The 16,991-nt window shown below is 40.9% G+C and overlaps 1 protein-coding gene across 1 annotated transcript in view; it reads left to right on the top strand.

The window, feature by feature from the left end:
- Nucleotides 1–16,991, top strand: part of LOC115025543 (cadherin-18) — a 72,179-nt gene that overhangs the window by 10,344 nt on the left and 44,844 nt on the right. Inside the window, exon 2 of the mRNA XM_029457878.1 lies at nucleotides 6,019–6,590. Within this exon, the coding sequence (XP_029313738.1) occupies nucleotides 6,360–6,590 (231 nt within the window). The 5' untranslated portion in view covers nucleotides 6,019–6,359. The remainder of the gene's footprint in view (nucleotides 1–6,018; nucleotides 6,591–16,991) is intronic.

Raw genomic sequence — 16,991 nt, 5'->3', positions numbered from 1 at the left:
CTTCATTAAAAATGTTACTGAGACAATTGTACTGTCTGAAAGCTAAATTACTCTCAGCCGCATCACTTAAGGCAGGAAGAGAAAGGGAGTCGATTCCCCGGGAAGTGTTATCCATCCTCTTATGGAGCCGCTTCGTGGTTATTGTACCGAACTTGCACCAAAATCAGGTTTTTTAAACACGGGGAAAGCGTGAGTCAACGTCACCGGCAGCAGCAGCAGCAGCAGCAGGCTTTGAGGAAAGCAAATTAATCGCATTTCTTGTACGTTATAAATAATAATAATCGTCCAAATCCCTGTTGATTATATTTATTATTTACTCACCTTAAAGCGCGACGCATAGCATCGTGCTGGTCACTACTGCAGCCACCCAGAAGAAGATACAAGGCAGATGTTGGTGGGACAGGGGCTCCAGATGTTTTAAGGTTACGTAAGTTGTTTCCTTGCAGGTGTTGGAATATGCGCTCAAGTTTACTTAGAGGACAAATATCAAATCATTCGTTTGTGGATGTTTCTGGTTGAACTTCTAATCCTGAAGTTACTAAATCAGGTATCTCACAAAGCCAAAGCTGGACGAAAAGTGTGAAAAACAAACCACTAACACAATTAACTCAGCCGTCGTGATCCCCTGTGTGTGTGTTTCTCGTATGATGGCAAACACTCCAGTCTGCTTGGCTAAACCCCTGAATCTCTGTCACCTCTCTCCAATCTATTTGTCTCCTCCAATTTCGTGGAACCTCCAGGGTGTGCCGAACATTCAGAGGATTGTCCCGCTTGTGAAGCTGAGAAGCACTAATCTGCTTCCTTTCACAATCAATGAGCCGGGTCAAATCACCCAACAGACTCAGGGCAGAAAGGCTTTATTTTTAGAACAGGTAGAGATCAATCAAATGCCCTTCTGTTTTTAAAACTGTCACTGTTATCACTCGGTTTTAACTCTTAAAGAAATACAGAAATACATTCTGTGATGCAACCCGTGAGCGCTTAGATCCACAGTTCAACACGGGAAGTATCAGACAGGTGAGGCTTGCTTTCATGTGTAATGGACTGTCTAATACTTTTTGATTCTTCAAAGAGCCAAACCAAGATGGGACTTTTGATTTATGTGGTCCGGATATGAAATGTAAACGTTCTGAGAGAAAGGCTTGTGATGTTATTGTTGGTAGACGATCGGCGCTGTCAGAGTCGCATGACCTGGAAACCTCTTCAGGTGCTTGACAGTAAGTTAGAATGAGCCGACACTGGAAGCTGCGAGAAAGACAACAGGACGGCGCTTAGAAACAATGTTTTCTGCTGGCAACTGACCAAAATACATTTATCAAAACAAACCCAACATCGTTGTTTCTTTCCCACGAGGGATTTAAACAACAGAAGACCAACAAAAGTACAAAAAACATTCTAGACAAACACATTTGTGCTGAAGAAGTTTGTGTATGCAAAAGAGAGTCCTTGCGACTAATTCTGTAACACAGAGTCTTATGAAACACAGCTGGAACACATTTCCTCTTGCATAACTCAACGTATTGCCTCATGGAGAGGCTTCTATGGATGAAATCCTCTCATAATATGTCCAATTTCATATTGTGATGGTTTTGGTTAACCCTGAAACACACCTGTAAATGTGAAGTACTTCATCCCATTGCTGCAGAAATCATATAAAGCTTTCCTGCTCATTGATTTGCAACATTGCCTGCGATAACAAAGCACACCTAGAGGTATTAAAATGAAAGCCACTAATATACTACGCAAATGTATACTGTCCCACTGTTTGTATTGATGTATCACCCCAACCCCTCTTATTGACACAGTTGGCTTTAATTCCCTGTTAGAGCACAGTGAGAATAAAGCAATACAAACGTATTTATGATTTTAAACCAGACGCTGGAGCGCATACTGCATCTCTCTGTGCAGAGGCTCCTTCCATCTGCAGCAGGTTCATAGAAAGCTCCTTCTGATTCAGCAGAAACAACACAAGACTCATGCATTCCTGTTCAGGCCTCAGGAACATTTCACAGCAGCGTCAGTGAGATTTCACATGAGCTAATGGTCTCCTGTGTGTTCTTCTTGTTGATTTACTTCAGAGCAGTGACGCGGCAAACAGGCTCGATACGTTCGTGCAAAATGTTTATTTATGTTCCTTTGCAGGTGAAGTGTGTGGTCGTCTCTCTCTCACTCCCTCTTTGTTCTGAGGACGGACCAGGGGTTCAGTGATATGTGTGTTGACCCGCACAGTCTTCTGCTATCTGGTGTTTGACACCAGCAGAAAGCTGATGCTGTGAATGGAATGCAGTGGGTGAGCCCAAACATTAGCTCTTAGCGGCAGGCGACGAGAGCCTGTTGTCTCTCTCTGCCACACTGAATCCAGTTGTATCTTCGTTGCTCTCTCAACATCTCTCGCTGTCTTTTGTTTTACTTTGTCTTTCTGGGTTTCTTTCCTCTGCCTGCGGTGTCATCAGGGTCTGGGGGTTACATGCTGCTGGCTGTAGCCTAAAGTCTTATTCAATTTAAGTTGTTTACGTGACCAGTGGATTCCCTGTTATTGAGTTTTCCTGTTCCCATGAATAAATAAGGAGACAAAGACGGTGTTTATGTCTGTTTATGGTGTCCTAGCCACAGGTTGAACAGTCCACCAGCAAAACATTTAGCTATAAAAAGGTTCTGGGGAAAATGTGAAGAGTGCAGGAAAAGGTAGGATGCTGGGAAAACTCACAAAGGGAAAGAAAAGGTCAGGAATACACGTCACATGTTCCCAAAACACAATATAGATCAATAGTCCATCCAAGCAAAGGTGTTAGATTCATGAATCTTAAACTATGATGATGAAACGCAATGATTGCACATCTTTGAAAACAACTGCTCTTTAGTTTCATAGCAAACATGTCTCAAACTGCAGTGATAGTGCATGTGTTGTTGTTTTCAGCAGTGGAATAATACACATTTTGGTTCTCTAATGCGTGTTTCCAGAAGCAGAACGGTGTGTGTGTGTGTGGGAACGTAAACGACAAACCCTTGTGGTAATGTCGTCGCACGTCATCCGGTGCGACCATGTGGCACGTCAACAAAACCAGATCAAAACAGAATTGCATGTGCGTGAAAACATGGCCCCTTTTCATGCATCCTGCCAGCAAGCCGCTGTGCAGAACCCATCCTGTTAAACGCTGCAGATATATAACCATGCCAAAGGGCAGAAGGCTGCTCAAAACAATATCATAATCAGAAAAAAGGGGGTAATTATCTCCATTGACTGAGCCATTGACTTTGAATCAACATGATGATCTGACAGTTCAAAGACTGATTGAAGAGAGGAGGCGACAGTGAACTAGAACATATATACACCTCACCGATGCTTCCACTCCATGTGGTTGAATTGTGACGTTATCGAATCTCTTTGAAGCCAGAAAAACAACCTTAGAGTTTCTGAAACAGAACTCCATCTTTATCCTGTGCAGGGCTTCGTGTCATTCTCTCAGGTTTGAGGAAAGAGCAGAGGAAGCAGGATTTGGGTGGAGCTGTTCCTATGCAGATGAGAATCTTTTACCAGATTACACATGTTTAGTGAGCGGCAGAGTATTTATCCCCCTCTGCTTTAATCTAAGTGGATTTGGAACAGACTTTGCCTTCCCTTCCCGTGTCTGTGCTGGCAGAAAGCATTACGAGTTACAACCGCGCCACTTAGTCAACATCCCCAACAACTATAGTTGAGCTGCATAATTTGCATGTAGAGATATTTGAAACATGGAGATTACTCTGGTTCCAAGCAAATCTTAATCCAAATATATATATATATTTATATTTATAAAATTATTCACAGATTATTCTTCAAAGTATGTGACAGTCGTAAATTGCATTAATGTCTCGTTTTAGCGTTTCTCTTCACGTGATGCATTGTGGGAGATGGAGAGCAGCAGCCTTTGAAGTCTGTCAGCTCTTATATCCTATTAAATGTCAAATACGTGTTTGTCCTCTCGATAATCCCACAAAGCCACTATTCAACTATAGCACTTTGAATGTTGGACCAACTCTCCTGCTTTAATCAGTTTAATTATCATTATTTATGGGAAAGTGCCCAAACTATTTTTTATATTTGTTTTAAAGTCTCATATAATTCTCTTAAAGTTTCACTTGTTCACGTTCTTTTTTTCAAGAATGAACTGATTCGATTTTGGTGGTAAAAACACATGTTTTTGTCACATCTCAAGAACTCATAATGCTAGTGACAATTCCAAACAAATATCTAACAGGATAAAATGATGAAGTGATTTTGGACAGACATGGATGTGAACTGCGACTTGAGCCAAGGACTCATTCTAGTTTCACCAAAAGAGATCCACACCATTGCATTATTTATATATATATATATATATATATATATATATATATATATATATATATATATATACATTACTGCCTGACCCCTACCACTTGTCATACTGAAACACCAAAGGATCCTCTCATGATGCATCGATTTCTGGACATGTCAGTCAAAGAGTATCGTTCTGCATTTAGCTAAACAATGTTCTTCCTTCTCTTTTATCGAGAATGTTCTTTGTGCTTTGTGTCAGACTTATAACTTTTACATTTTTTGTTTTATACCTATTATGGAAATGATCTAAGCGTTTGGATTTTCAATACGACAAATGACAAATACCCTCCAACATGTTCCTTACCTCTGCGAGCCCGTTGTATCGATGGCAGCGCTGTCTCCATAGAGTTCTAAACATAGGATATCATTCCTTCCTTTTCTGTCTCGATGTAGAAATCTAACATTCTGTTGCTTTTCAAATCGTTTTGGCCCAAAGTGAATTTAAGGTTCATGTTTTTATTAAGCTGTTAACAATGGAGAGTTCTGCTGCCTCTGGGTGTTTTGGCTGCACTGCTCAGATCTTCCCACACGAACAGCAGCAGTGCAGTGTTTATCACATTTAGTTTTATTTCAAATACAGCTGCAGTGAGAATAATGTTAATGTCATAATATCTGTTGACCATGCAGTCAACAGGGCTGAGAGCTCCACACAAGTCCACCTTTGAGCTCAGAATATTAAGTCTCAAAGCAGGTGTACAGTTGTGCTTGAGTATAATCCCCAGAGCCGAGCTGCGGATGTCAGCTAGAATGCTTTTGTCTCGTTTGCAAATTGAGCATCCTAACTGCAAGCTCCAACTTGACATATTGAGAAAGGCCTTAATATCCCGCTGTGTAGAAACCTAAATTAGATTCTGAAATCATTAGTATATCTTTAGTTGTGACATCACACCGAAGGGCAGAACAGCAAGGTCAAATTCTGCAATTTCCTCTCATCCAAAAGAGAGCCGTGAGGACCGATTTCATGCTTCAGCAACCCCTTAAATAATATATCTAACTTTAAAATTCAGTCCAAGACTCTGTGATTCTCCATAATAGCTCCTCTTTAAAGACCACAGAGTTGCACATGCAGGTGCCATGCACATAGACTACTTCAATGCCATCGTCAATATTTTGATTTCGACAGTTTCCTTCTGTTCCGCTGGCTTTTAAAATCCCCCTCCCGCCTAATGTCTCAGTGGCCTGATGCCTGTCCTTATCATCGTGAATGTGTTTCTGCCATACTTATTATGCACACAGTGAGCCTCACAGTGTGCCCCGGCCGTGTTAAAACATCCAAATCAAACCTTTTCCCCATGTTTTTAATAAAGACAACTCGTGCTTTGAGTCACAGGCCCGGCGCTGCTCTGATACATGACTCTGACCTCGCAGGGCGCTATCAGTCACCACACAGCGCTATAACCTTATAGGCATGGACGACCTTTTAATAGCACTGCGACTCCTCAAGTCGGAACGTGTTTGTATCATCTGCGTGATGACGAAAACAACTGGAATACTGGAACTAGATTTTGTACTTTTTCACAGTTTTGAAGTGCATGTCCTCGTCTGTAAGGATTTATGAGTTGCAATTTAATTGGAGGGAATTAGTGGACATTTAGCTTCTAATATCCATCACATTAATCTCTAACTCTGTGTTTCTCTGTCCCTCTTCTCTCTCCCAGGAAATCCAGAATGGCTTCCGGGATTAACCTCTGCTCTTGGTAGAACTACCAGCAGTTCATGTCCGTTTGCTCAGACATCCACAGACATCCACAGCCTGGGAAATTCCATAATGTAAACATATCTTGCTCTTTTTTTTGTCATTAAACCTTCGGCTTTGAGCCATGAACCTTAGAGGATCTACCGGGACCCCTATTTGCTTAGTTTGGATTTAGATTCCTCTTTTGCTGGGACTACTGCACGGGCCTGTAGCGGTGGCTAGTTGTGGCGGCTGCGGCGGCGGTGGAGGGAGGACCTTACCACCTTGGAACACGAGGATAACTTTACAAAAGCACACGCCACCATGAGGATATCCAACTCCTCCTGTCTCTGTCCCGTTCTGGTCTGCCTCTGTTTCATCCAGAGGTGCTACGGGGCGAGCCACCACGTCTCCGCCAAAGTGCCCTCCAGGAACCTAACCAAACTGGCCAACGGGCAGACAGAGGTGCACCACAGGCCTAAGCGTGGCTGGATCTGGAACCAGTTCTTTGTTTTAGAAGAACACTTTGGACCGGAAGCCCAGTATGTTGGAAAGGTAGGATTTTGTATTGAACTAACTGCAAAAAAAAGCCGAAATCTTTTGATCCCAGAGAACTTGCTTTTGAACAGCTTACTTGGCATTTTTCTCTCGCCTCTTGTTTGTTGAGAAATGGCTTACAGCAGGAGCAAGCTGTTCTATTGAGGTAGATTGCCACGTCGGCATTGTTACACGCTCGTTTTTATCATCTGATGTGGAAAACGTAGGGCTCATTTGTGAAGGTGTGTGGTTTTTCTGTTCCATCATTACCGTGTCGGACCACATTCCTCTCATGATATCCAACAAAAATGTTTTATTCTCTGTAATTAAGGAGCGCCTCTCAGCATGGCTGCCACTCGGGGGAAGCCCAGTTTTGCGAGAGTGGATTAAGTTTGAAAGTGAGAATAGCCCTCTACATCAAAATCTTTGAAATGAAATATCAGAATTGGTGGCTCTGTGGGAAGCGTACCGTTCCATCTCTTGGTTGGAAATGAACCGCCACAGTAAGACATTAAACAGTCGTGCAATGGGGACATGCATAATAGGCCAGGGCGCCTCATAGTTAGAACATTGTATGAATGTAATTTCAGAGTCCCTCGCAGTGGTAAAGATAGTAGAGGCTATTCTTTCTGCTTGTGCATCGGCTCTGGTGTAGCCGGTTGTTGGTGGTGACTTTTCTGTTAGCTCCACAATAAGCCACAGGGAGCTGGTTAAGTCCTCTGCTTGCAGATTGCCTGCCCTTATCTCCTGAAATGTTAAAATGTGTTTCTCCGCTGCAGTGATCATTATTCTAGGCACTCAGGCAAAGACTAATCCCCTCAACTGCACTCGGAGAGGAAGAGAATGAGAAAGGCAGAACGCTCCTCCGACTGCACGTATGTCTGTATTTCAACAACGGTTCCAACATGCTTGGAAAAAAAGTGTGAAAAAGCAACAAAAGTAAATATCGCTTACCACCTCAAATATCTGTTTATTGAATACAACTGGGGTTTTAATCACAATTGTCCTTGTGACGCCGCCAAAGCAGGAAACAAAGGTTATTTACTGGTGAATCATGTTTTTGCTAATATTATTTGACGCATGAATGAACCATAAAATCCCACAGCGGCAACACAAACAACCCTGCAGCATCCATGAGGCGTTGTGTCCAGAGTATTGGACAAAAGCGAAGACATTTGCAGCATATTCAAAGTGTCAGTTTGTCGATGCACTAACTGCAGGAAGACGTGGTTACTCATCTACAATTACATTTGTCCACTGCTTTGAACTTCATGATTGTTTGCTTTGCTGGCTGGCTGTGCTCGTTTTACTCCTATCTTAAAGGTGTGTGTGTGTGTGTGTGTGTGTGTGTGTGTGTGTGTGTGTGTGTGTGTGTGTGTGTGTGTGTGTGCAGCTGATGAAAGCAAAATAAACATAAACAGCAAATTCTGAATGTTAATAAAGCACGTAGAAGACACATAAACATTATTAGGGAGTCAATTTGACATGCATGTTTAAAGAGATGAGGTCTCCAGATGGTTAGCACAAAAAAAAAGCGTTTAATTATGTGGGCTGGGACTGGTGTGTCCTAATGTGGCCAGGAGACAGAATGACCCTTAATTAGAGGAAGACAGGAGAGCAGGAGGATTAATGCACTGAGCACGTACTGCGCTGTGTTGTGTTTGGTTTTGTTCTTCCTCCCTTTGCTTGATTAAAAACTATGGACATTAGCGAGCCGCAAATTAGCAGTTCCACTACAGGGAATTGCCAACGCGGCCTTTGTCGATAATTGCTTTCACCAAAAATGTGAAGTTTTAAAACAGACGTTTCATGATAAGATGCGTGGATTATTGCACACGGAAATGGAATTCTAAATCCCGCGTGGTCATCATAAATACAGACGTGTGCCGAAGAATCTGCAAGGCCAATCGATACACAAGCGTATCATAGTGTAAGACTTGGCATTGGCAGTTTGTTTTATGTGCACCTTTCAGATAAAGGACAGCATGGAGTGACTTCTGGGAATAAGCGAAGCGGCCAGCCTGTCAAGAACATCTTTAATCCGCGTGAGGTATCCCATAATCCCCAGTGACACCTTTCAGGGGGCCTGATGCATTTGGGAAATGACAGCTTTGTGCATGCAAAATGCTCGGTAGGGGTTGTCCAGATACGAGACGGGAGACAACCCACTCTCCCAATGGGAGTTGTGAATGTCTTCGTGTCAATCATCTCAGCGTGGTGCTTTGAAGTAGCTGGGCAGGTTACTCACGATACAAATGCAAATCCCTAAACCCTGAAAGAATATGAACTGCAGTGAGCTCTCTGCAGTAACTTAGTTGGACGACATGGTGCAGCTTGTTGGATCCATTCAAGGATTTCTGACTATTTATTTTGATCCATCCTTGGGTGTCTGCCCGCCAATAAAATATACTCAAATGTTTTATTTCTTTTTTGATTTGACAGAATCGGTGCTTTAGCGCAGCCTAGGAGGAATACCCCGTGTCTTATGCTGTGTTCATTTGCAGAGCAAAGCAGCAACCTCTAAGAAAGGTGCCTATATGTTTTATTCATACATCTAAAAATGGATCGTGCTGTGACAGAATCAGGCAACTGTCTCGTTGTATGTGCATTAACACCACAGTGGGAAGAGAGGAACACAATAAAGAAGCAAGGTCTTTATACTAAATTGTGTTTCAACCGCTCTTTGCAATGCAGTAAACACGAGTGCATCCAGATTGGAATGTTTTCAGTGTTAAACCACCGAAGTGTTATAGGAAATAACAAGGAGGATTTCACAGCTGATGTCACTTTATTAATCTGCATTGTTGGAAAGAGAAACATCGTGAACATATCAGAGATAATACTTATCAACCTCTGAGGTGTGTGTGTGTGGAAATGCATCAGTTTGTGTGTGTAGTAGAGCTACAACTAAATATGTTTTATTTGAATTACTGTTTGTTGTAAAACAGAAACATTGTAGAACATATTGAAAAAAGCCCCGAGCAGTTCTCCAGAGCTCAAACTGATCTTCAGATCTTATCTGACAGTCCGTCCAAAACACAAACATTTCTGTTGACAATGAGACAAAACAGAGAAAAACTGCAAACAGCTAAATGATTTCTTCGATAAATGTATTAAAGCAGCATTTATTCATATATTTGTTTAATGTTTAATGTCCAATAGGGACACCTGAACAAGCTGTACACATAACACTGGTGTTTTATTATGAAGGTGCTAATACTCGGCTATTTTCAATCAAGTAGCCAAAGAGCGACACTGGCATTCATTTGGAGTCGTGCTCTTTGGCCTCCTGAACTTTATAGGTCTTTGAAATCTTCTCACTGCTACGTTGAGCAGCGAGTGTCTCACTGTGTCCGGTGCTGGACATGGAGCGCTCAGCAGCTTTATTCAAGCTCTGCTGCCTGCTGCAATGTGAAACGAGGTTGAACCCAAACTGCACCAAACTAAAGCTGCAAGCTTTCAAACCAAAACAATGAGCTGAAAGACCACGTCTCGTTTCCTTGGTCATTTAATCTCATGTTAATATTATTGATTGATGCATCTTCAAACAAAGAATGATGCTCCTAAACTGCATTCAGCGCATGCAGCAACATGCACCGTGAATTCAGTAGGAGTTGCGTGTGTACATGGGTGGCCAAGAGATATTCATAGATTCATCTCATCTGTGTTTAAGGTCATTTGGATCAACAGCTTTTGTTTGAAGAGGCTCAACACGATCTGGTCTGGCATATAAATGTATCCGTGGTGTCGTGTCCTTGATACGGTCGCACTTTCACCAAACAAAACATGATCAAAAGAAATAAGCTAATCCAGTGAATTACAGTTCAGCTTCTATTGATTCAACAGCTGCGGGAGGTAACACTCATGTCTGCTGTCTGTGCAGGCATGCATAATAACCTAAGTGCATTCCCGTGTTCTCTGGCTGAAACGTTCAAACATATTTGCACCATTTAGACACTTGACACTAAAGCCATTTGCCCTCGCCCACTACCAGAGCACGAGGCTGAACCTTGGAGTTTTCTAAAGCTGATCTGCTGACGATTTCATTTCTGTCGCATTCAAATATCACAATTTTAGCAGCAGTTTGAGGCAGAGATGCTTCCGGGTCTCTAATCATCTCATTGCTGTACATCAAGAAGTCAACGATTCATTCTGTTTCCCGCAGATGTCAGAATAGAGGACAACTATTAGGGCAGATCCCCGTGATGTGCATCAAAGGCGTGTCTTCAGCCCTCACCTCATCACTGTCTCTTGATGTATGGTCATTAGGCGGGCACTCCATCATCAGGGTTTACTGTGACTGTTACAAATCAATCGAAGAGATGGGGGCGCTCAGAGGAGTTGATTGGGAGGGAGCGGGGCCAAATTGCAGTATAATAATCAGACAATCAAGCACGCCCACATAAAAAGTGATTAAGTCCTCTTGAGTGAAGCATAAGAACCGAGATTTAATCAAAAACGAACCCACCCCCCTTCACTAATTGCGAATATGAAGCCAAGGCATTGCTCATTTCTCCTTCTCTTCACCCCCCTGCTCCCATCATCATGCTCATTGTTGATGGAATAAATGCTCCACACCCTGTCTCCCACCTTCAACTCCCATCTCTTCCTCAGCAAGGCTTTTAACATCCAAGCCATGCAATTTTAATGAATTGTTTTAAACCAACATGGAGTACATGTTACTACTGTTTGTGCAGTGCAAGTTTGACAAGAACACACAGATAAACAAAGATGTTGGGCTTGCAGTGATGCATGTACAGCTATTTGTAGCCTTGGTGAGTCTATATAAGCATGGGATCAATCAGTTGAAATGTTGTGGTTTTATTTTGAAATACTTTTTGACTGGTATAAAATGTATTCCTGGGTTTCATATCAGTTTCACATCCAGATTTTTATGTTGTACTCATTCCTTTTCTGCACCGGTTCACACAGTTCACAATAAGTGGAGATAACAGCAGTAAAGCAACATCCTTGTATACAAGCAAAGAGAACAAACATTACGTGGTTCTGTACACTGAATACAACCACGTCATTACAAATGGCATTCACCAATAATGCAATCCAACCAGGCACAAACATTACCAGGATCTGCACAAGGACAATGCTCGTGCAGAACAGAAAACAAGAGGAGGAAAACAGATGAAGGTCAAATGTGTAGCAAGTCATAATGTAATGAGGAATGCACGCCATAGAGCGCATCCTCCGCTGGGGCTAGCTGAAGATTGTGTTACATGTCATTTCCAAAAAGTTGATATTTTCCATGCTTCATTGAACTTACGTAAGAAGTAGTTGTCTTGACTCCACTTGCAACGAGACATGATTTATGACTGTTTGAATTGCAGCCACTTCTAAGCACTTTGGCTGATTATCGCAGCACCATGTGGCCAGTGAGCTCTATATTTGTTCAGCAGAAAACTTGGCAGGAATATAATAATTGGCATTGGTGGCTATTAAACCAGGACTGAATCCTTTGATGGTGCATGTTGTTCTAATGGCCCACAAATGGAGTCTTTTACCCATTTTGGGTGAACGGGTTTATTGGTGGTTGCGCATCATTTCAGAAGTTTTGTGTTGATCTTTTACAAACATGTTTGTAAGATATTCTGTTGTGTATAGTTGGTTGATTGTTGTGTGTAGTTGGTTGCAAGGTAGCACTGTTGGTGGACTAAATAGCTGCTGGGTCATTTATTTCAAATGAATGCCAAAAATGTTCTGGTTCGAGCTGATCAAAGGTGAGGTTTTAAAGCTTTTCTTTGTCATATATGATCCTTAACTGAATCTCTTTGAGTTGTTGGACCTTTGGTTGGATAACACGGCCCATATGAAGAACTTAACTTGGGCTCTATGAAATTATAACTGCCATTTTTGGTAATTATCTGACATTTTGTAGCCAAAACGATTCATTAAGAAAGCAATCACCAGATTAATCCCTTAATGAGTCATTAGTTGCAGCCTTAGTTAACAGTTACAACTTCCTTTTGATTGGGTTTAAAATGTGATGAGACATGTTGAAGATATGCCGTTAAAATTACAATATCATTACAATAATACTTTACCTTTAGGCCATCAAATTACAGACCTTGTGGATTTCTTACCAACATAAATGTATTCTGATTGCATGTTTAATGAATAATTGTAATGAGTCCAGACAATCATACAAACCAACCAAAGAAAAGATGTGTCGTGTACTGATCTACTGCACTGTGTGCTCTAATAACGGATCATTTGTGATCAACTAGTGACCGAATAATCATAGGTTTACAGCTTTGTTCTAATTACATTTCTAACTCTGTATATTATTATATTATTCAGCATTACTACATGAGTAAGTCATACAATCTAAAGTTTTAGAAATACTTTTGTCGTGGCGGATATCTTTCAGACTCGAGGATTGTTTTCTTTCTCAAATCTCTTCTCCCATTAATTGGCTGAGACACCTGACAAGTGTTTGACTGTGAACACCAATTAGCTTGTGAACACAAATAGTTTAAGGCTGCTCCAAACAATTAGTATGCAGAGAGCAAACATTGACAACACGTAGCTTGCTGACAAAAGAAAGTGAAGATACACTTTCTCTCGGGTTGCTCCTCTGGGCATATGATGAAATCATAGGTGAGGTTCTCCTTGAGATTGGAGTGTTTTCGCCAGCGACTTTAGAGCCCCAGACTCTGTTGATCTCTTTAAACTCCTCAGAAATGCATTGCCAGCCGCCAGCCACATGCCAGTCATCTATTCTACTGGTCTTTAATAAAGTCACCCATAGAGACTGAGAGATAAACGCAATCCCTTGTTTTCATGCCCAGTGCAGGAAAAGGATTCCTCTAAGTCTTTTTGGGGAGATGACAAAACAACAAGGTGCTAGAGGTCATATTTCACCTTCCTCAGGATGTCTCCCTGGACGTCACTGCACAGTGTTTATGTTATTTGCACACATTATATTTTGCAGTCGCTGGACATTACTGCCTTTTCCATTCCCCATCTCCCACATTGCCACACATAGAGCTGCTGTAAGTTAAAGCTTATATCATTCAGTCTTGCTCTGTGGTGTAGCAAATTTCACACTAATCACATTAAGGCGAGTTGTCATGAAATTTTCTGTGTGATCAAAATTAATGTAGTATGAATAAAATATCCCAACGCTGAAGTCGAGATGCAGTAGCAGCAGCCTTTGCAGAGAAATGGAGCTCTGGTCTTGATCATGACAGCTATTTGCCCTGAGCCCAGTTCAGCTTCAGACAAAGAAAGAAAGAAATACAAACTATCCCCTAAACAGCAGTGAGGGAGGTCTCTGTCCAGAGACTTGTGGACGCTCCAACTGTCCTTTGTCTGCCTCTTCTTCTCTATTTGGTATCATCAAACGGTTTTTCTGGTCCTTAACTGAAATTATATATACAGCCATCCAAAATACCCAAAGTATTATTAGCTTATTGCTAGAGCATATGTTTGATTTAGCTAATTTAATTGCTATATTTAGCTGTCAGTCAAAACAAGGATTCAATTATTTTTCTTTGATAGAAAAACATTCAAGGAACATCGCAGTATTTGATAATGTAACCCGATGCAAAAACTTGCCACAGCTCATAAACATTATTGCTGTGAGTATATCGTGATAAGCTAAAAAATAAAAAATATAATTTAGAGCTTTACGCATCAGTTGGACAGTAAATGGCCACTCTTAAATCAAACCACAGATATGCAATTTTAGTTTGCTTTTTTTTAGCAGAATATTCAACAGTATGTCGACGACTTCACCATTTAGTTTAGAAACTGTAATGCTTAAGAAACCTTGTATTTTTTCTGAGGATAACTTGAGAGTTATGGATCTTCTGTGGCTCACTGTAGTCTAGAAGGTTTTATAAGCATTTGGATGATTCCAAAAGGTTGGAAATACATCATGCATACAGTTTGAAGGACACGTCTGTCATGAGTGCACAATGGACAATTATGGGGCAAGATAAGGGAGATTTTAAAACCAAACTGAGAACACCTGAAAAACATATTCAAGCATGAATCTGTATCACTCTTTTCTGATTAGAATGTTGAGTATCCTCATGTGTTTCACTCTCCACTGACCTGACCCTGCTGTACTTTTAGCCAGTGATGTTTGTGTAATAGCCCGCAACCTGTTGACACTTTTATCACCCATAGATTTTTTGAAGGAAGTAGTTGCCATATGCATCATTGGTTCGCACTTTGCAGAGCATGATTTATTGGCTCCTGCAAAGGAAGTCAATGGCTAAATTAACCTTCTGACTGGAGGCGAAATTCCATGCATGAGCTGGAGTTGAAGAGTGCTGCTGGACAGAAGTAAATATATCCTTGAAGTAGTTATGGAAGTGGTTTGTCAAGTCACTCTGCATTGAAATTATATAATTCATAAGTGCAGAAATGAGCCAACAAAGCAGTTGGTCCCGCCCACCCTGCCATTGATGTGTAAACTTCTGATTTCTCGCCTTGGATGTTGTGTCTCACATGAGTACAATCTAGCAACTGATTAACTACCTGATTCAACAAGATCTTTGACTCCTCATCTAATTAATGGAAGGACAGACGGCTCTCATCGAGTGTCGAGCCCTCAATCAACAGAGGCTTTCTAATTAGCCATTTATTTTCACTAGCTTGGGTTTTGATTAGATGTGGCCTGAGGACCTCCGCCGTGCAACTTGTTAAATAACCTGTTAATGTTTGGGCATTTATACGAGTAGTGCTGCTTTTTTAACAAAATGAATTTGTGCCTCTGTGGTTTGTGTTCATCGCTAAGTGATGGGGAAATACACCCTGAACTGAGCTTCAGGGTCAGTCAGGTGACACGAGAGTGGTTTCACTGCACATGTTTCCTAATGCACTCAACGGGTCTACAGGCTGTCCAGTCTCGTCTCCCATCAGGGATGTCTGATGGATGTCCAGTGGAGGATTAGCAGTGATCAATATTAATTAGTCATGCAACAAACAGACAATCAATCAATGAATCAGTCAATAAAAAGCACTGTTTAATGATTTGAATACAATTAAGCAGTATCATGATTGACTGTCTCTAAGTTTGGGTTACAGTGAGACGACTCAGCTCTAGCTGCGTCCTAATTTAGGGACTGACTTAAAAATAATTGCAGTTACTTTTGCAAGCTTTACATGGGAACATTATGTTAATCATTATTTTGCATTAATTAGATTTAGGGTTGGATATGGCAAAATAATTAATCATGATTATACAGTATATGTATTTGTTTTTCATATAGCAGTTGATATCACTGTGATATATATGTATATAACACACCAAATAAATTAAGTCACTATTTCTACTATTTCATTGACAATTATTCCCAATCAAAGACTTGTTGAGGCATCTGAGTTTGAATATTTAGAAATGTGGTCAGATGTAAAACACCTCCACCTTCAATAGCTTTGAGAGAGTGTGGTAACTTGTGGTTGTACTTTATGACTTTACCAGTGAATCAAAGCGACTTCTGTGACTTCTCAACTTGAAATATATTATTTTAATCCCATTATTATTAGTTTTGACTGATGCACCTGCAGTTCAGTCACAGATGTGTTGGCCCCTGTGGAGCTGTTAATTGTCTGATGTTAGTAAACCTCACATATCAGTATCACACCACTTTCTGACATATGCCTTTAATTGGCATTAAACAGAAACATTACTCACCTTTGTAGTTGGCTTGTGATTTAGATTTTTCGCTTCAAAGTTAAAGTCCCTGTTCATGCCATTTTACATCATGTTGGTACTTTGCACACAGGTTTTTATAACATCTATGCTTCTCCAGACTGTATATATATAATAATAATAATGTGAGGAAGAACATATTACCTCCATATAAACAGAACATGAATTATTCATTTGCTGTATGTGTATCTTATGTTCTCCAAAGACTTGCATACATCTGGTTTGAGACGAGGCTGGGATTTAAAGGTTGTGTTCACAGCTCATTGATGTGCATCTACAAATATGAAATACAAAAATACCACCAGTATGTGAAGCGTTGCCAATGCACAATGGAAGCGGATTGTTCTGTTATATGTTCAGCTGTGACACTTCCCTGAGGAAACAAAAAAAAGTCTGTGATTCTTAACATGTTTTATTCATAGGTGAAGATGAAGTTGTTTAAATGATGATGGTACCATGGCGCCCTGGTTTGGAAAATCAGTGGTATTGTAAAATATACGTAATGTCTAAAAAATGTCTTAATCCTCTTGGTATCAATTATCGCTGAAAAAGTGTCTCGGTCTTTCCTTATTCCCCTTTCTCCTGGTAAGAAAGAGGCAGCGCTCTTCCTGCCTTTAACAGTCTTGTAAGGATATCCCCCCGAACTGTAATCTCGAAAGATGAATTTCTGACAGCGATTGCTCGGCTACAGTCGATTGTTGATTTAATCCATTGGTAATCTTAAAAATGTCCAATAGTAG

The sequence above is a fragment of the Cottoperca gobio genome, chromosome 20 (genome assembly GCF_900634415.1).
Source record: "Cottoperca gobio chromosome 20, fCotGob3.1, whole genome shotgun sequence".
NCBI lineage: Eukaryota > Metazoa > Chordata > Actinopteri > Perciformes > Bovichtidae > Cottoperca > Cottoperca gobio.
Note: the sequence above shows the minus strand (reverse complement) of the source record. Positions and strands in the feature narration are given on the sequence as shown.